Genomic DNA, 21,242 nt, shown 5'->3' with positions numbered 1-21,242 from the left:
TTGTCCCATGCAGCACCAAACCCAGTGATGAACTTTTCATCAATGATCCAGAGAATGAGGCAGAGGACATCAACGTGGGTCTGGAAAAACTAAGGGATGTAATAGCACAGTGTATCTTGCCACAAGCTGGTATGTTTGCACATACTGCATTCACACTCACTTTTGCTTCTATCCATCTTATACATAATGGCTCATGTTTCAAACGTTAGTGAGCTGCCTGGACTTCTGAGGTATTCTGGGCATTCTCTCATTGTGATGTAGGGCTGGGTAAAAATACAGACATTTCTGATTAATCGTGATATTTAAGTCTTTTTTCTTTTTATTTTTTCGATTGCAATTCACAATACACATCATTTCAAAGCTGATTTCCAGCAAATCATGCAGTAATATCTGTATGGTCTTAAATTAACGTTCCGGGTTCAATACAAGTTAAAGCTCAAATGACCGTATTTGTGGCATAATGTTGATTACCACAAAAATTCATTTTGACTCGTCCCTCCTTTTCTTTAAAAAAAAAACAAAAAACAAAATCGTGGTTTCAGTGAGGCACTTGCAATGGAAGGGAATGTGGCCAATTTTTGGAGAGTTTAAACAAATGTGAAGCTTATAATTTTATAAAAGACATTTTATATTATAAAATTTTATATTATAATTTCATTAATTATTCTGTAAAAACTATTATTTTCATTTTTACAGTAGGGTTTGTTTACATTACATCATCATGGTAACAAAGTTGTAAAATTGGCTATAACTTTACGCAGAAAAGGTTAAGAGATTTTATCACACTAAAATCATGTTTACAAGTATATCCCTTTATATCTTGTGTCTATACTTTTGAAAGAGTGAGTATTTTAACATAAAAAAAATTGGCCCCATTCACTTACATTGTAAGTGCCTCACTGGAATCAAGATTTGTATTTTTTTTTTTCAAGAAAAGGAGGGATGAGTCAAAATCATTTTGGAAGCAGTCAATATTATGCCACAAATGCTGTCGATTGAACTTAACTTGTATTGATTCCGGAATGTTCCTTTAAGGCCTATTCACATCAAGCACATCAACAATGGATTCCCATGATGCTATTCACACCAGGTCTGACAAATCATCCGTGAACCTTCCAAAGGGATTTTATTTATTTTTTTACATTGATTGGTCAGATTTTTATTTATTTTTTATTATCATTTATGCAATGGCGCTCTTTACTCATCTCACTCACCTAAAAACAGATTACTGATATGTACTCACAATGCATCAAAACCAAGGAAAGAACCTAATGAAACAGTTATGCCAAATTAAGTAATTGAATGCTTTAACACTGTTCAATATTTATTCATCTCTAGCATTGACAGCACAATGCTGAAGGGTCCGGGTGGGAGACTGGTATAAATGTTTGTAGAACACCAACAGCGCCACCTACTGTGAAGGGGTTAAATATTTTTTGTTAAAAAAATTTACAGACTGTGTAAATAGACCTTTCGTTGGAAGTTTTTCTCGCAAAATTGGCTTGGATTTGGTGTGAACGTGCCTTTAAATATCGTTAAGTCCCTAGTGAACAGCTTTACTGAAAAATCGTTATATATTTTTGTCTTGAAGCCAAAGGCGACTGTGGCAAGGAACAAAAATTCCATAAGATGTTTAGTTGAGTGATGTTAATTTGTGTCAAAGTTTAGTTGAGCAGTGGAAAAACCTTGGGAGAAACCAGGCTCTGCTGGTGGAGCCAGTTCCTCTCTGTGTTTACAGCATTACAGTGACGTGCACAGATCTTAGCAAGGACTGGGGCGGAAGGATGAAAAATGGCACAGATTTAAAAAAAAAAATTATGAGTACTAATTATATATACTTAAATACTCAAGATTCAAATAAATATGTTAAGTATTTTTCTTGTATTATATACTGTACATAATTTCCCTTTTTTCCTTTATAATAGACTATTCCGTTATATTTTTTACAAAAAGCACCATGGGATTACACTTGTTTATTTTCAGACATGGTCTGTGATAACCCCATGTTTCATACATGTGCCATAGAAAATCATGGTATTTTTTTTTAATTAGGCCTACTTTGGAATACCATGACAGTATCATCAATGAATGTAATTACAATTCAGTAACATGGTATTACCTTGTTAACTGCACAGTGCTTTTTTTTTCTCTGTTTTTCTTTCTCATCACTCTTTTCACTTTCTCTCATCTCTGCTTCCTTGCTTTATCCTGTCATCTGCTTCCACATACCTCATCATCATCATATATTACTTTCTCTTCATTTCTTTTAATATTCCTATAATGTTATTTTCTGTATTCTGTCATTTAATATTTATAAATGTATAGGACCTTTCAGAAATAATATGGCTGAACCATGGTACTATGATGGTTTCAAGATAGTAGGCTTCTGTGGTTTTGAATGGTTATCATGGTAGACTACAGGTGAAGTCAGACATACACCTTAGCCAAATATATTTAAACTCAGTTTTAACAATTTCTGACATTTAATTGTAGAAAACATTCTCTCTCTTAGGTCAGTTAGGATCACTACTTTATTTTAAGAATGTGAAATGTCAGAATAATAGTAGAGAGAATGATCTGTTTCAGCTTTTATTTCTTTCATGACTTTCCCAGTGGGTCAGAAGTTTACATACACTTTGTTATTATTTGGTATCATTGCCTTTAAATTGTTTAACATGGTTCAAACGTTTTGGGTAGCATTCCATAAGCTTTTCACAATAAGTTGCTGGAAGTTTCGCCCATTCCTCCAGACAGCACTGGTGTAACTGAGTCAGGTTTCTAGGCCTCCTTGCTCACACGTGCTTTTTCAGTTTTTACAAATTTTCTATCGGATTGAGGTCAGGGCTTTGTGATGGTCACTCCAGTACCTTGACTTTGTTGCCCTTAAGCTATTTTGTCACATCTTTGGAGGTATTATTGGGGCCATTGTCCATTTGGAAGACCCATTTGCGATCAAAGTTTAACTTCCTGACTGATGTCTTGATATGTTGCTTCTATATATCCACATAATTTTCCTTCCTCATGATGCCATCTATTTTGTGAAGTGCACCAGTCCCTCCTGCAGCAAAGCACCCCACAACATGATGCTGCCACCCCCATGCTTCACTGTTGGGTTGATGTTCTTTGGCTTGCAAGCCTCACCCTTTTTCCTCTAAACATTATGGCCAAACAGTTCAATTTTTGTTTTATTAGACCAGAGGACATTTCTCCAGAAAGTAAGGTCTTAGTCCCCATATGCACTTGCAAACGTTAGTCTGGCTTTTTTATGGCGGTTTTGGAGCAGTGGTTTCTTCCTTGCTGAGCAGGCTTTCAGGTTATGTCAATATAGGACTCGTTTTACAGTGGCTACAGATACTTGTCTACCGGTTTCCTCCAGCATCTTTACAAGGTCCTTTGCTGTTGTTCTGGGATTGATTTGAACTTTTCGCACCAAACAACGTTCATTTCTAAAAGACAGAATGCCTCTCCTTCCTGAGCAGTATGATGACTGCATGGTCCCATGGTATTAATACTTGCATACTATTGTTTGTACAGATTAATGTGGTACCTTCAGGCATTTGGAAATTGCTCCCAAGGATGAACCAGACTTGTGGAGGTTTGCAATTTTTTTTCTGAGGTCTTGGCTGATTTCTTTTGATTTTTCCATGATGTCAAACAAAGAGGCACTGAGTTTGAAGGTAGGCCTTAAAATACCTCCACAGGTATACCTCCAATTCAGTACACCTCATATCAGAATCTAATGGACTAATGGTCAGTGTGGCTTAACATCATTTTAGCTGCTTAAATGCACAGTTAACTTTGTGTATGCAAACCTTTTACCCACAGGAATGGTGATATAGTCATTTTAAAGTTAAACAAACTGTCTGTAAACAATTGTTAGAAAAATTACTTGTGTCTTGCACAAAGAAGGTGTCCTAAAGGATTTGCTAAAACTATAGTTTGCTAATAATATATCTGTGGAGTTGTTAAAATTTAATTGTAAAATGTATGTAAATGTCTGTACGTGTCCAAAAATGGTAATACTATGGTATTTTTTCTGAAAGTGATTAGTCTAATTGCTTATTAGTTTAAACAAGAAAAATACTGGCTTTGGCTGAATCAGACATCTCCTTCAGTTTATGACAGTATTCTAAGAAAGACTAACTGAATTTCTGTCACCGAAAGCAATGCGACCACTGCCATTATAATTAATACGTTTGTCTACACTGTCTAAGTGTGTGATGTCAGAAATATCGAAGTCACTCGAAAGCACGTTCAAAATTAAAGTGTGAAAATTTATCTTTTCTCGAAGAGCCTTTCCACAAGACTGTTATCAAAGGGTACATTCATACAGTAATGCTATGTTTCTTTCAGAATACCTACATCATGAGCTCTTAACTTACGATTAGAATCCACCCACGATCTGCTGTAGTGCATGCTTTTAAAGACACCTGCACATAATCTTCTTTAATACATCCGTGATTTACAAAGAAATCTCATAATAATTTATTACTGTTGTTTTGAGATCATTGAGAGATTTAACTATTTTATTTAATTGTAAAATATTCTCCACTTTCTGGACAAACAAAATGGCACCTTTAGATTTATGAACAAAAGGGGAAGGGGCAAATCTGTGCACGTCACAGCAGCATGATCATAATGCCAATATTAGTTAGCTATGTTATTATGAATTATACAAGTCACAAGATGATGAGATATCGAGTAAATTAAGTGATGCAACTTTTTTGGTAGGCAATGTTTAAAGCTAAAGGGTATTGATTAAACTGTAAGTTTAATGATTAAGTGCAGGTAGATGAAGTGTCCTTTGTTGTTTGGCTGGTAAAGACTTTAGATCTTCATTCGAATAATCCAATATCAATTCTTAATCTTAAATTCTTATTGGTCTTTTATGCATTTTTCAGTGGATGGATGACATTTTTTATTAAGCATCCTGCAGATATTAATGAATCTGAGACAGATACTTGCAGCCACCCAGCACAGATGCTGTATTTGGCACACACTGAAAGTGAATTGTGTCTGTCCTAGCAGATACCATTTATTTTGGGCAGCAACCTGTACTATACTTACCTCCCTGTCACCTCCTCCCACTTCTGCTGCTTTCTGTCTTCCGAGTTTCAATTTCATTGAATCAGGAAATATGTGCTGATCTCAAAATGCTCCTACAGTTTATGTGGTGGAAAAAAATAGTGCAGGAAGGTTGGTATAGTTTGTACCTTTTCCACACAATGGATTCAATTCTTTCTTAAATATTTGCATTATTCTAAAATGCTAAAAGATTGGCATCAAAGAATAAGTGACATGAAATAACAAACAATTAATCTATTCCTATATTCATCCTAAATGAAAGTGTAGGTGCCAAGTTATGGTGTCATTTATTTAACGATTTAACATTTGTTTTGTTAGTGTGCCCCCTCTTTAGATCAAGTTATTTAATAAGAACATGCCATAATGGGGGTGTCTGAGAATGGGGCACAATATCTTTTGACACGTGCTTATGCACTCTTACACAAAGAACCCCTTTTATTTTGCTTCTTGAATTTTTTTAACATGATCTAATTTTAGTTACATTTTTCATCTTTTGTAAAATGTTTTCTCAATATTCAGTTATAGTTTTTCATCTGTTGTAAAACTTTTTCAATTAATTTGCTGGACAGTTATCTGCGATCTTTGTAGTGATGGCTGCACAAAATTTATGGACCAATGTTCTGTTTTATAGCTTTATTTTTTGTTATTTTATTAGGGATGCACTGATCAATTGGCGACCAATCTAGATTCTATTGCAGACACTATTTTCAAGAGTTATAATGGTTGTAACTCTGACTCACTGTACAGTTAAGAGACAGAGAAGATGCCACAAGTGGATGTAAAACAAATTAAACAACAAATAAACATGCAAACACAAAGCTGACTATACGTGAAATGTGAGTTGCGACAAACAGTGTGTGGAATTATAGATACAGTTTAAGCGAAAGTTTCACATTCCAACATGCATGCTCATCCCTCCAATTGCTCTCAATCTCTCATCAGTTGCTTTTCCAAGCACAATAGCGTGCAACTGTCTGGTTCCGGAAGTAAAAATCACCTTAAATTTTTGCGCAGACAAATTGATTTTAATAAATAAATCTTCAATCTTTTAAAGGCAGACCTAATGTGGGCTCTGAGGTTGTTTATCAATGGTATATGCTCCTGTTGAAGCCATCAGTCTGAGTTATATCAACTTCATTTCTTAAGTCGCATTTAATAGTGGAATTCCTGATAAACAACTACACTTTCCATGGTCCAGCAGTGAAAGAACCACCAATCAAAGAACCACGGTCAAGCAGGACCCCCGGATGAGACCGCTCACTTCCATGACACACATTGAATGACACAATAGAGTCAGCCTTCCTTAACCCTCAAACTACTTATTTATTTGTATATATTGGAACATATTGTTTCTGTACTTAACAACAACCTAAAAACAATTATTTAAAAATGTACATTGTTTTTTATCCAATTACATAATTCGCAATGCTTCATGGGATTGTAGTTCGTACCCTTGTGGAAGATGGTAAGTACACAGTGTTGTACCTTTGTCTTTTCATCTGATTTTGAAATAATTTTTTGCTTCAAATCAAGTGTATAATGTTGTTCATCATTTGTCTTGATGCCGGTTGGTTTGGTTCATGTCTTACAACTCTTTTAATTAAGTTTTTTTTTTTTTTTAAAGTCTGTGGGAAAAATATTTCTGGAACTGACCAAGCTGAAAAAGTATTTTGTTAATGTTAACATGTTATTTCTCCTCTACTCTGTTCACCTCGGCGCAGGGTGCTTATTCACTATTGGATACTGCACGTCGTGCTGCAGGTAGTTCATGAGATGAACGGTGATGGTGGTTAAGTGAAACCTACCTGTGAACTAAATAAAGAGAGTAAACTAAATAAACGTAGTGTTTATTTTGAGTAACATTGGTAGCAGAGGACGGTTCAAATATGGCAGCCAGTTATAAAGTTCCGCCGAAGTTTGATGAAGCCTGGCCATACGAGTGTTGGAAAAATGAAGTTAATATCTGGACGCGGGTTACCGACCTCGCCAAAAAGAAGCAAGCCCTTGCTGTCGCCTTGGGGCTTGAGGGAAGAGCCCGTGAAACGGCGATGGAAATACCTGCGGAGAATTTGGACGGTGATAACGGCATGGAAACGTTGATGACAAAGCTGGACGGTGTGTTCCTCAAAGAGGAAAAGGATCGCTTCTCTCTTGGCTCTCAACGAAGGCGGTCGCATTTTCTCACCCTCTCCCTACCCTTATCTTCCCTGCTTTGCTCCTCTCGTCATATCTAGTCTACTGTCTTGTACTTGAGAGACTCTCTCAGCACTGCTCTTCAAACTAAGTCATCATGGATTTGATCAACTGGTCTCTCAACGCAATTGACACCATCTTCTCGACGAGAAGCTTGGGTTAGGGGGAACCTGTCTGCCCTGACGGAACGTTCGCAGCTGGCTACACGATGGACGCGTGGGAGAGGTGGCGGGTCGTGTGTCTGGCGGCTCTTTCCGTGGAGGACGTTGAAGATATCTACCTATTCGGTACCATGATAACAGGTCTTCTGCTGATTGGATTAGGCATTGCCCTGGTTTATCGAGGAGTTAAGAAGACGGTGACAGCTGTCCAAAGCCTCACAAGGCTGCCCGTCATGATTGAAACAGTGGGCAGAGCTGTCTGCACTCAGACTGGGTCTATGAACCAAAATACGGATAACATCATGGAGAAGCTCACAGCTTTGCAAAGGCAAATGGATCGTTTCAGAGACCAAAATGGACCAGGAGAATAGCCGTGTAAATTAGAATGCGGCTACTCTCCTTAAGACCAAACAATCCCAATCTTATCTGTTTCGGCCACCCTCAACCAGCACTGGCCTTGGCCAAGGCCGCTGTTGGAACAACAACTCCCCCGGAAGAGCACTGCAGTGAGCCACTCTCGCGTTCCTTCCCCGACTCCCCAGACACCTGGTGATTGTTGACTATGTCTGGGACCTGATCAAGGTTGTCTCCATGGCAACTTGCTGTGTATCGCTATGACAACCCTGTGGACTGAGGCACCTAGATTAGATGCTGGCATAGCGACTCTCCAGGCCTACACACACATGAACTCTTACACATATATACAGATATGCAATCATCCGCCCGATACCCTATCCCTCGCCTTCGCGCTTTGTACCCCCAGTCTGACAGGCGGGTCTGTGACCAGCGGCGAACATGGCTGCAGGTCCGGATGGCTGCTTGCCTGTGCTGGGCCACCTCCACCCCCAATCCCCTCCCCTGTTGCAAGTCTTGTTCATGTTGTAGAGTGTACTGATTATGTGCTAATGTTGCTGAGGTGTTTTTTTCCCTGTTCCCACACTGTACTTCTTAAGGAGCATAGTCTGGGGGCTGCCTTTTTTTTCTCCTCTCCTCTCCTCATGTCATGCTGTATTTCTTCTAATTCCCTGTCTTCCTGTCCTGTCTATCCCCTTGTCATATGTATGTTTGTATGGACAGGTCGATGGCCAATTTCACTGGTTTACTATGTGACAATAAAGGACTACTACTACATATGAAGCTTATTCCTATTTTGATGGCATTAACGAAGAATAGATCAGTTTCCATGGAGGACTATATTATTGATTTCGAACACCGATACAACCGCGTGAAAAAGTATAATATGACGCTTCCTGATGCTGTGCTGGCTTTTAAACTATTAGACACGGCCTGTCTCGACGAAAAAAACAGACAGCTAGCATTGACGGCCTGCACCGAGTTGAAGTTTCCCTCCATGAAGTCTGCTCTAAAAAGGATTTTCGGAGGGAAAATGACAGGCTCGTTGAGCGGAATACAAGTAAACCAGGATGTGGCGTTTTTCACAGAACAAAGAACACAAGTAAGAGGAAAACAGAGCGCAACTTTCCAAACTGGACAACTAAAGCAGCCATTACCAGGGACTAATCCACTTGATAAGTTCGGTAAGAGATCCAGATGTGTTATTTGCCAGTGTACATTTCATTGGGTGAAAGACTGTCCCCACAAGAAAACCGAACAAGAAAGAATAACTGAAGATGCAAATGTAGAGGAATGTAATATTACATTGTTTACAAAGGTCGCCATGTCAGACGCAGAGATATTTATGACTGAATCGCTGGGATCAGCCATTATTGACACTGCTTGTACCCGTACTGTGTGTGGGGAGCAATGGCTGGAAAGCTATATTGATGGTCTCACAAAAATCAAGTGAACCAGCTGATGCAATCAGAAATTCCCAGTTGCAGACCATTTCGATTCGGAGATGGGAATATGGTATATTCCACAAGAATTGTGAAACTACCAGCTAAAATAGGACTGACAAAATGCCAAATTGAAACTGAAGTTGTTAAGGTTGACATTCCACTTCTGAGTAAAATGTCCCTGAAGAAGGCAGGGACTATTTTGGACATGGAGAAGGACAGTGCAGTGATGTTCAAACAATCCATTCCTCTTGAATTTACTAGTTCTGGACATTACTGTGTCGATATCAGAGACAAAGAAACAAAAAAAAGCCAAACTGAAGAGGAAGTTCTAAAAGTCTCCAGATGAAAAACGTAAAGTCCTTCTGAAGCTCCATAAACAATTTGGTCACTCGTCGGCAGACAGGCTACAGAGGCTCATTCACAGTTCAGGAAATAACGACAAAGAATGCTATACTATCTTACAACAAATAGTATATGACACTGAAATATGCCAGAAGTATAAAAAGACAAAACCAAAGCCTGCTGTGAGATTGCCCTTAGCTTCGGAATATAACGAGACAGTGGCGGTGGATCTGCACAAGTTGGAGCCAGGTGTATGGTATCTCCACATCATCGATCACTTCACACGTTTTAGTGCTGGAAACATTGTGAAAACAAAGAAGTCATTTGAAATTGTCAATTCCTTCATTCACACTTGGATAAGTGTCCATGGCGCCCCCAGAGGCTGTACTGTGACAATGGTGGAGAATTCAACAACAAAGAGATCAGAGACATGGCTGAAAACTTTAACATTGAGACAAAAACAACAGCAGGATACAGTCCCTGGGGTGACGGACTACTCGAGAGACATAATCAAATGCTCACTGAGATAATTCAGAAGGTCAAACGAGAAAATGGATGTGACTGGCACACTGACCTTGACTGGGCCCTCATGGCTAAGAACAGTATGTTGAATGTTCATGGCTACAGACCATATAAATTAGTGTTGGACAGAATCATAACCTTCCTTCTGTATTAGTTGATAAACTACCCGCTCTAGAAGGTACCACTATGAGTGCTAGAGTAAGAGATCACATTTCAGCTTTACATGCTTCTAGGAAAGCATTTACTGAAGCAGAGTCTTCTGAGCGGATAAGAAGGGCACTACGTAAGCAGCTCAGGCCCACAGATGACATGTATGTGACAGGAGACAAGGTATATTACAAAAGAGCAGACTGTCTTGAGTGGAAGGGACCAGGGGTTGTTATTGGTCAAGATGGAGCTGTTGTATTTGTAAGACATGGGGGGACTCTTGTTAGAGTACGTCAATCCAGGCTCTGTCATACAAACACACAGGATCAGGAATTTCAGGATAAGCAAACTGTACAAGACAACAGCGAGACGGCTAGTGAAAAAAGCAGCTTAAACAATGTAGCAGAAAGCTCAGATAATGAAGAAAACACAGACAGCAAACAGGAAAACATCAGCGACAGAGAAGTGAATACAGGAAAAGAGGTTCATCCAAGTATAACACAAACTGAAACAGATCACAACGTTTGTGGTAACCCTGTATCTTCTATTGATGTGAAGTTAAAACCAGGACAGACCATAACATTCATGAAACAGGATGGTGGTGGTCTACAGAGAGCCAAGGTTTTAGGCAGAGCAGGCAAAGCCTCTGGGAAACACAAAAACTGGTTTAATCTGCAACATATTGAACCTTATGGCAGTGATGGTCAAAAGGAGTCTGTGGATATGTCATGTGTTTATAATCTTAACATTGAATCAACTGATAGGGAGAGTGATGCATTCATAACAAAAGACATTTCATTTGATGCAGCCAAACAGGATGAAATTATGAATTGGTACAAAAACAATGTTTTTGATGAAGTTGATGATGCAGGTCAAAAATGTGTCTCTACCAGATGGGTCTGTAGTCTCAAAGAAACTCCTATTGGTATCATGCCCAATGCACGACTCGTTTCTAGAGGTTTTGAAGAGCTTAATATTCACGAGCTGCAGAAAGATTCCCCAACCTGTGCTTCTGACTCTCTGAGACTATTATTAGCAGTAATCTGTCAAAGTAAGTGGCTTGTCCATTCTATGAACATCAAATCTGCTTTCTTACAGGGTTTTCAGTTGTCCAGAGAAATCTATATCCGGCCCCCTCCTGAAGCTGGAAAGGAAAATATTCTATGGAAACTAAACAAGTGTGTTTATGGCCTTGCAGATGCTTCATTGTATTGGTATAACAAGGTGAAAGAAATCAGGCTGAGTACAGGTGGAAGATTGTCTCAAGTAGATCCAGCAGTATTTTATTGATTGGATGAATGGTGTAAGGTTACTGGTGTGTGGTGGCGTAGTGGCTAAAGCACAGGGCTGTTAATCAGAAGGTCACTGGTTCAAACCCCACGGCCACCACCATTGTGCCCTTGAGCAAGGCACTTAACTCCAGGTTGCTCCGGGGGGATTGTCCCTGTAATAAGTGCACTGTAAGTCGCTTTGGATAAAAGCGTCTGCCAAATGCATAAATGTAAATGTATTGGAGTACTTGCATGTCATGTTGATGATTTTCTTTGGACAGGCTCACAAAACTTTTCAACAGATGTGATTCCCATACTAAAGTCTGCGTTTCATGTTGACGTGAGGAACATGAAAATTTCTGCTATGTGGGAATGGACTTTGTTACCATTAACTTTGTTACATCAGCACAGTTATATTGAAAACCTACAGCCTATTCGCCTGCAAGTAGCACGTGCAGTGCAGAGAGATGCCTCTCTTAATGAGATGGAAAAAGAGCAGCTTAGGTCAAAAATAGGACAGATACTGTGGGTTGCAAAACAAACCAGACCAGACATTATGTGTGATGCAAGCAGCTTAGCGTCAAATATAAAAGATGCTACAGTCCAGTCTATTCACGAGACAAATAAAGTATTAGAAAGCTTAAATCTGAAAACGTGACTCAAGTTTCAGCATTTGGGAAACAATGACGCTCTGAACTTCATTGTTTTCAGTGACGCTTCCCTTGGAAATCTCCCTGATGGAGGTACACAAGGGGGAACATTGATTGGTCTCATGGGAGAAGGCGGGAAGTTTTCTCCTCTGTTGGCAATCTAAGAAAATTCGACGTGTGGTGAGGAGTACTCTGGCAGGGGAAACTCTGGCCCTGTCAGATGGAATAGACAATGCTGTTTTTCTGGCTACCCTCTTTTCAGAGCTCACAACTGGAAATGCTGAGCTGAATGCTCCTCCCTTGATCCGTGTGACGGACAATCACTCTCTGTTTGATGCCCTTAAGTCAACAAAACAGGTCACTGAGAAACGATTTAGACTGGAAATAAGCAGCATAAAGGAGCTCATACAGAGTAAAAGGATAAAGAAGGTACTCTGGTCGGACACAAAAACTCAACTCGCTGACTGTCTTACCAAAAAGGGAGCATCTGCTCTGGTACTATTGAAAGCACTCAGTGAAGGGCAGTGGTGTTATTGAAAGCACTCAGTTAAGAACTGTGAAAGGGGTGGCTACATTTGGATATGCTACAACTGTTTTGTTGTTGTAACTGTGAGCTTTGTTATATAAGTTTTTTAATATATAACATTTTTTGTTTTGTTTAAAGTATAGGGAGATTGTTAACATGTTATTTCTCCTCTACTCTGTTCACCTCGGCGCAGGGTGCTTATACACTATTGAATACGGTGCTTATTCACTATTGGATACTGCACGTCATGCCGCAGATAGTTCAGTGAGATGCACGGTGATGGTGGGTAAGTGAAACCTACCTGTGAACTAAATAAAGAGAGTAAACTAAATAAACGTAGTGTTTATTTTGAGTAACAGTTAACACCCTGATTAAAATCTGTGTTAAATGATTGTCTCAATACTATTATTAGCAGTAATAACCATTTAAATATCAATAATGGCAACACATTTTCACGCAGTTGCTTAATAATTTGTGATTTTTGTTACAACAAAATGCCAAAGATGGTGATCATATGATAGATACTAATGATTTCTCACTGGACCAGTTTTTTGAATTCGCAAATTTTGAAAGTGCTGTAATTTGACTCTATACAGTATACATTTCCTTTCCAAATGCATTTTGGAAACAAATACAACACTGGAGTTGTTGCAGTTTATATTAATTTAAGGCCTCCAAACATAGATATGAACAGATCTCTGTGTCTGCTTTGGACTCATTCTGCTTTTTGTGACTTCTGTGGTAATTGACACCTTACAGAGTCTGTAAAGTACTTGATTTCCATCACAAGTTTGGTGAACACCAGTTAAGCATTCCAGGGACCAGTTTATGGCAGGGCCCCTCTCTAACTTCCAGTGTAAGATGTGCCACACTGTGATTGGATCCTTGGTGAATGAACATAAACAAATGTTCAGCAACATCAGATAAGATGCTAAGACAACTACCAGACACCTCTTACAGGGCAGACATTGGGACCTTTTGCACCCACCAAACTCATTCCTAAGGTTTAAGTAAGAACTGCTATAAATTCCTGCAGGACCTCCCAGATGCAGCAGCAGGGGAGGGACACAGAGACCTATTCATATCTATGTTTGGAGGCCTTAAATTTATATAAACTGCAACACATCCACTCCATTTTCATGCAAAGCAAAGCACAGTTTATGTTAATGGTTACTGACTGTTAACACAACAGTTTACGGGACACATCTATTAACAGATAAACGAATACATGGACGATGACTTAACCATTTCTTATTGTGTTTGGTGTCTATCTGTTCCATATGATGCCTGTAATAATTTGAAAGAGGTCTATAATGCATGAGTTAAAGTCACTGTTTTAACACTGTACTTTATGCTATGCAAATAATTTCCACACTATTATGTGCAACACCGTGGCTACATCAGACACCAGTGGCCAATCACACTCCAGGAGCGGAAGGGTGCCAGATTTCAATCTCCTCATCAGAAAGAGATAAATATATCCCCCGGGTAGATACACCCTTGTCCTGCATTTCCAACTCGATGGGGAGGAGACATTAGCAGACACACCATGTCCTGAATTTCTGGCCTGATGAGGAAAGAGACTACAAGATAGTTGAGGTTAAGCTTTTGCGAGCGAACCCTTTTATATTTCTTTATTGCTATATTGCTGCACTCTTGCTGAAAAAGGACCCAAGCATTGAGGGACCTTATCTGACCCTTACGGCCCCTCCACCTCACAGCCCAGTCCACATAGGAACCTGCATCGGCAGACGTTGCCCGTCTCACACGGCTCCTCAGTGACACAGCCAGCCTATGGTGGTTTTCCATAAGGAGCAAACCTCTTCAATACTATTTACATGCTACTTGCCAATATTCTGATTTATAAAACAATTTTACAAAAAACTTCTTGTTGCAAATATGTATCTGTAAATACAACTTGGCATAAGGACAGTCAGTCAGTTGATTAAACTCTTTATTAAAAGAACTGGTTAATAAGTAATTTTCAACTACATTGAGTACACTGCCTGTTTTTATTCACTAAAAAGAATCGATTCATAAGAGTCACTTGTTTGTGAATCGGAATTCACGCGCTGGATATTGTTGTATTCTGCCCACAAGGACAAACTCATTTGAAAGACTTTTTTTGCGGTATACTGTCTTTTTATATCACCAGCAACATTCAATTCAGACTGCCAATGGGCTTTCACAACTGTGAAAATTCTTTCTTTCTGTAGGTTCTGCAGTTGGTGAGAACCACTGCTGGAAAACAGTGCAAGAAACGTCTCTGGTTACGCATGTAACCTTGGTTCCCTGAGATGAAGGGAAAGAGACATTGCCTTCGAGAAAGGACTTTTCCCAACAACGTAATTGAAACCCTTGTACAATAACGACAATCTTCTGTTTGGCAATTATGTTTGAGCACCACCCATTTAGGTGTGCACCAGACGGATGTAAACAGGCGCTCAAGCATCATTACTTCAGATTTTCTAACTGAGATACGAGAGGGCATTACTCTTTCCTCAAATCACTCAAATAGTAGTATAGATAGTAGTATAATTAGCCAGCTTTCGCAATGTCTCTGTGGCAGGGCGGGGCCGGGTCGTGATTATACACACCCGGTCCCGCAATCGGCCGTTATCCCTCTCGGAGGCTTAATTAGCCTGATAAGGGACCGGCTGTGTATAATCACGACCCGGCCCCACCCTCCACCCTGCCACATTCCTCCCTCGTTCTCTCAGGCAGGGGAGCCCCCGGCATGACGTACGCCCCCTTTACCTGGGAAGGGGCGTGCCTTTTGCCCCATCTGCCTGCAGGTCATCCCCGTCTACCTGGACGAGGGAGGGGACAAGGGGAGGGAAACAGAAAGAATTAAATGGGGGGGTACTTCCTGTAACAGTGTAGTACCCCCCAAAAAAACACTGTAAAATTTAATCGAGAGGGAAAAGGCCAATGCGGAGCAGCAGTGAGAGAGAGGAGAGAGAGATGGAAAAAAATTATAATAATAAATATTCGCCGGTTCTCTGATACACCGTTGCATGGTCATCGACCACTCCTCCACCCTCTCAGGCGGACGACAGCCGCTCCTCCCCGGGTGGACCGGAGTCAGACCCACGACCCCCGGTGGAAAGAATGCCCCTCCACGTTCACGGCAGTGACTCCGCCCCTGGCAGCGGCCCTACCGCTCCAGGTGGTCGGGGAGTCACTTCTCTCCTCCCCTCGCGGGCGGCGGTCTTCTGTCGTCCCCTCTGCGTTTCTGGGGGATGGCAGGGCACTCCTCCGCACCTGGCAGCGGCTCCATTGCTACAGGCAGTCGGAGAGTCTAGTCCCCACTCACCTCGCGGACGGCGGACGTTCACCGGACTCTGCCCTGGCAATTTTTGTATGTAACTACTGTCGTGTTGTCCGAACCAATCACAACGTGGTGATTCACAATGTCGGAATGTAAAGCCTTCAAGGCTAGAAAGAAGCATCGATACATTTTTTTAATGTGTGGGGGCCAGAAACAGACCGAAAAGAAGGACTTTAAAATGATACGCAGTACTCTCGAATGTGAATCTCAAAAACCGCATGTGACGCAGTGCAATTGGTATATGAAACTAAGTGTGCTTCAGGTCTACTGATGCAAATCAGCCCTGTGGATGGATGTGCGATAAAATCTGTTTCTGAGTTAGAATTTTGAATGGGCGCTTCATGTCCGCACGATTCAAGTGTCTCAGATCTAGAAAGGATCCACCGATTGCAAAACGCAGTTGAAGAGAGATGGCTGGCTCACGAACCAAGTCATCTCTTCTATTGCTTTCAACACCCATTTTGATACGCCCTGGAGGGCTTGTCACACATCCGCACAGCGAGACAGCAGGCTTATTGATGCGCTCACTATAGGAGACAGAGTGCTGCTCTCCACAGGGAGGGTATTGATCATAGTGTGTGAGTAACATGAAGAGGAAAATACCCTTTTATTGAGAATGTTTGAGCGTCTCATGTTTTTACGAGTACTTTTATCTTTTTTGTAAGAAGATTCTTTATTTGAGCAGTACACATATAAGCAGTATTTAAAACAATATCCCCTTCCCGACTAACTGCGGTGGGAAAGAGGGGAGAAACACAGGGAGTCTCGGGGGGGTTTCCCTCTGTGTGAGGTTTGCGCTGGAACGGCGAGTGCCTTCGCTTGTGCCACAGTTTTCAAGACTTTCCTTTTGGCTGTGTGGCGGTGCTTGGGCAGCAAGAGTGGGGCTATTTTTCCTGGCTACTGACCGGAAGTACAGCATGAACAGGCCAGGTGAGCGATGTTCCTCTTAGGTAGAAAATGCCTCATTGCCTGTGACTGTTTTTCTCTTTGTGGCCATGGAAGTTAGAGCAGCAGCCAGTCCGACCTGAGTGTGCGAAGAGTAGTGAGCACGCCAGGTTTTAGTAAGCTCCTTGTGGTCCTCTGGGAAGAATGGAGCATTTCACCGGGCTGTGGTCTGCTGACAGCAGCCGTACTGCAAGAACCATTAGTCCAGGTGATATTCCTCTGGTTCTTCAGGAGGGGACCACTCAAGACAAAGCTTCTCGACTGCCCTTGCAACAGTTCAAAGGCGAGCCTCTGAAGCGAAGAACCATTACTGAGAGCATCCTCGATGGGTGGAGATGGAGAAAACTTGCCAGAACACCCAGGGGAGCAGTAAACCTCGCTGCAGGCAATAGGATCACAGGTGGCGAATCATCCGGTTGGCTGCTCTCAGAGAAGAATCGTCCACTGAATTGTGTATCAATGAAGCATTAAAGGGTTTCCTAGATGAGGTTGAATGTTCGTAGTCATGAAGGAAGAAAATCTGAAGTAATGATGCTTTAGCACCCAATTATATACACCTGGTGCGCACCTAAAGAGGCGGGGCTCAAACATCACTGTCAATCAGAAGATTGGCATTATTTTACAAGGGTTTCAATTAGGTTGTTGAGGAAGTACTTTCCGCCAAAGAAAATTTTAGTGGACTGAATAGAAAGGGAACTGCCGTTTCGCATGAAGCTGAGAATTAAGTGCAGCTTCTGTTTCAAATAATTATATTAGGCAGCTTTGCTTAAAGGATTTTAAAAATTAGTACATCCTTGAATAAATATTTTAGTACTTAGAAAGTCCTCCATAACCTTTAAATACTGCTCTGAGCCTTCTTGACATGAAGTGAACAAGTTCATGACATATTGTCACGTCTATCCTGTTCCACTCCTGGCGGATGACCACCTCCTAGAGTACTCTGATGTTTAATGGGGAGTGATGCTTGACTTGCACCCCACAGGTGCTCAAATAGGGTTGAGGTTGTTTATCCACAAGAATACAGCAGTGGCTTTGAAATAATGTTTAGGGTCATTGTCATGGTAAAAAAAAAGGCCCGACCGCCCAGGGAGCTGAAGGGGTGGTCACACTAGTCACACAATGAACAAGGATATGTCATGCGTGGGCTTCAGGTATTAATAAATAAAACAATCATCCTGTAACGAATGAGGTCAGAGTCAGACAAGGGATAAGGATCCAAATGCGGGTTTATGTGATTGAAGGAAACAAACAGGCAAGAATAAACAAAACTACCACGATGGGCAAATGAAAACAAAACACGAAAACACAGGAACTGGAACACGGGAACACAGGCATGGAATAAACAAAACTACCACGATGGGCAAATGAAAACAAAACACGAAAACACAGGAACTGGAACACGGAACACAGGCATGGGAGCGAGCACAAACTACGTACAACAGCATTCAACGACAGACAAGGACCAAACCAAAAACCAGGATATAAATACAAAAACATGGGAAAAAGGGGCCAATGAACAAACAGAACACAAACTAGGTGACAAGGTGATTAACAGAAACCAAAGGCAAATTAACAAGGGCAGGTGAAAACAATGAACAGTGAACACAAGGGAAAACAAGACTATGGAGGTACAAGGGTGACAAAAGTGAAAACTAAGGAATAACAAAAGTAACAAAATGACAAACAAAGGGCAACAGTGAGACAAGACAGGGTAACCGTTACGTAGCCCCCCCCAAGGATCGGATACCAGACGATCAACAAAACAAAAAAACAGGAAGAACAACTGACAAATGACAGGGGGCACAAAGGGCAGACAGGCAGTCCAGGGGGCAATGAGAGGCAGACCGTCAGTCCGGGGGGCGATGAGGGGCAGCCAGGCAGTCCAGGGAGCAATGAGGGGCGGACAGGCAGGCCAAAAGACAAAGGAGGGCGAGAGGGCAGATTAGCAGTCTCTGGGGGTGTGTGCTGGGAACCAGGTCGGGTGGCCTGGGAAGCTTCCACCGGGTAGGGGCGGGTTTAGGTGGACTGGGAGATGGCCGCAGAGCAGGGGCCGGTTCGGGGGGCCTGGGAGGTGGCCACAGGACAGAGGCCGGTTTGGATGGCCTGGGAGCTGGCCACAAGGCAAGGGCCGGTTCAGGGGACCTGGGAGGTGGCCATCGGACAGGGACAGGTCCAGGAGGCCTGGGAGGCAACCTCAGGACAGGGGCAGGTCCCGGAGGCGGAGCTGAGAGGGGCTCTGGAGACGAAGCTGTGGGAGGTTCTGGAGGGCCAGGTGGCGGAGCCAAGGGAGGCGGACCCATGGAAAGCAGAGCTGGGGGAGGCTCTGGGATCTCAGGAGGCGGAGCTGAGGGAGGCTCTGGGGGCTCAGGAGGCGGAGCTGAGGGAGGCTCTGGGGGCTCAGGAGGCGGAGCTGAGGGAGGCTCAGGAGGCGGGGCTGAGGGAGGCTCTGGAGGCGGAGCTGAGGGAGGCTCTGGAGGCGGAGCTGAGGGAGGCTCTGGAGGCTCAGAGGAAGGCTCAGGAGACGGAGCAGAGGAAGGCCTAGGAGGTGGAGCCGAGGATGGCTCAGGAGGTGGAGCCGAGGGCGGTGGCGCCGTAGGCAGTTCTAGAGGTTGGAGGCCTGGAAGGTTCCGGGGACGGAGCTGAGGTAGGCTCAGGAGACGGAGCCGAGGAAGGCTCTGGAGGCGGAGCCGCAGGTGGCTCTGGAGGCGGAGCCGCAGGAGGCTCAGGGAGAAGAGCCCTAGGAGGCTCGAGAGGCTTGAGGGGCGGAGCCCTGGAAGGCTCGAGAGGCTTGAGGGGCGGAGCCCTGGAAGGCTGAAGAGGCTTGAGGGGCGGAGCCCTGGAAAGCTTGGAGGGCGGAGCTCTGGAAGTCTCGAGAGGCTTGAGAGGCGGAGCCCCAGGAGGCTCGGGAGGAGGAGCTCTGGAAAGCTCGGGAGGCTTGAGAGACGGAGCCCTGGAAGACTCGAGAGACTTGAGGGGCGGAGCCCAGGTAGGCTCGAGAGGCTTGAGAGGCGAAGCCCTGGAAGGCTCGAGAGGCTTGAGAGGTGGAGCTCTGGGAAGCTCGGAGGGCGGAGCTCTGGAAAGCTCGGGAGGCTTGAGAGACGGAGCCTTGGAAGACTCGAGAGACTTGAGAGGCGGAGCCCTGGGAGGCTCGAGAGGCTTGAGGGGCGGAGCCCTGGTAGGCTCGAGAGGCTTGAGGGGCGGAGCCCTGGTAGGCTCGAGAGGCTTGAGGGGCAGAGCCCTGGTAGGCTCGAGAGGCTTGAGGGGCGGAGCCCTGGTAGGCTTGAGAGGCAGAGCCCTGGAAGGCTCGAGAGGCTTGAGAGTTGGAGCTCTGGGAAGCTCGGAGGGCGGAGCCCTGGAAAGCTCGGGAGGCGGAGCTCTGGAAAGCTCAGGAAGCTCGGAAGGCGGTGCTCTGGAAATCCCAGGAGGCGGAGCTCTGGAAAGCTCAGAAGGTGGAGCTCGGGAAACTCGGAAGGCGGAGCTCTGGAAAGCTCGGAAACTCGGAAGGCGGAGCTCTGGAAAGCTCAGGAAACTCGGAAGGCGGAGCTCTGGAAAGCTCGGGAAACTCGGAAGGCGGAGCTCTGGAAAGCTCGGGAGGAGGAGCCCTAGAAGACTCAAGAGACTTGAGAGACTTGGGAGGCGGAGCCCTGGAAGACTCGGGAGGAGGAGCCCTGGAAGGCTCGAGAGGTGCTGGCTCTAGGATGGGCACGACCACTGGCGCTGGCTCTTGGACGGACCTGGCTACTGGCACTGGCTCTTGGATGGTCATGGCTACTGGCACTGGCTCTTGGATGTCACGGCTCCTGGCACTGGCTCTTGGACGGTCAAGGCTTCAGGCACTGGCTCTTGGACGGTCGAGGCTTCTGGTACTGGCTCTTGGACGGTCGAGGCTACAGGCGCTGGTTCAGGGACGGTCGAGGCTACAGGCGCTGGCTCAGGGACGGTCGAGGCTACAGGCGCTGGCTCAGGGACAGTCGAGGCTACAGGCACTGGCTCAGGGACATCTGAGGCTACAGGCACTGGCTCATTGACGTTTGAGGCTAACGGCACTGGCTCATTGACGTTTGAGGCTATCGGCACTGGCTCACTGACGTCTGAGGCTACAGGCACTGGCTCGGGGACGGTCGAGGGCTCAGGCTCGCTCACAGTGACATGCGAGGGCTCTAGCTCACTCACCGTGGCTGACGAGGACTTCAGGCTCGCTCACAGTGACATGCGTGGGCTCTAGCTCGCTCACCGTGGCTGACGAGGACTCAGGCTCGCTCACAGTGAC

The 21,242-nt window shown here is 43.7% G+C and overlaps 1 protein-coding gene across 2 annotated transcripts in view; it reads left to right on the top strand.

Annotated features, from left to right (window-relative positions):
• LOC127643015 (MAP kinase-activated protein kinase 5) overlaps positions 1-21,242 on the top strand; it is a 226,065-nt gene that overhangs the window by 137,494 nt on the left and 67,329 nt on the right. For both annotated transcript variants that reach the window (XM_052125531.1, XM_052125535.1), the window contains one exon: positions 14-129. In XM_052125531.1, the coding sequence (XP_051981491.1) occupies positions 14-129 (116 nt within the window). The remainder of the gene's footprint in view (positions 1-13; positions 130-21,242) is intronic.

This window comes from Xyrauchen texanus, chromosome 4, assembly GCF_025860055.1.
Source record: "Xyrauchen texanus isolate HMW12.3.18 chromosome 4, RBS_HiC_50CHRs, whole genome shotgun sequence".
Taxonomy (NCBI): domain Eukaryota; kingdom Metazoa; phylum Chordata; class Actinopteri; order Cypriniformes; family Catostomidae; genus Xyrauchen; species Xyrauchen texanus.
This window is presented reverse-complemented; position numbering and strand designations above follow the sequence as displayed.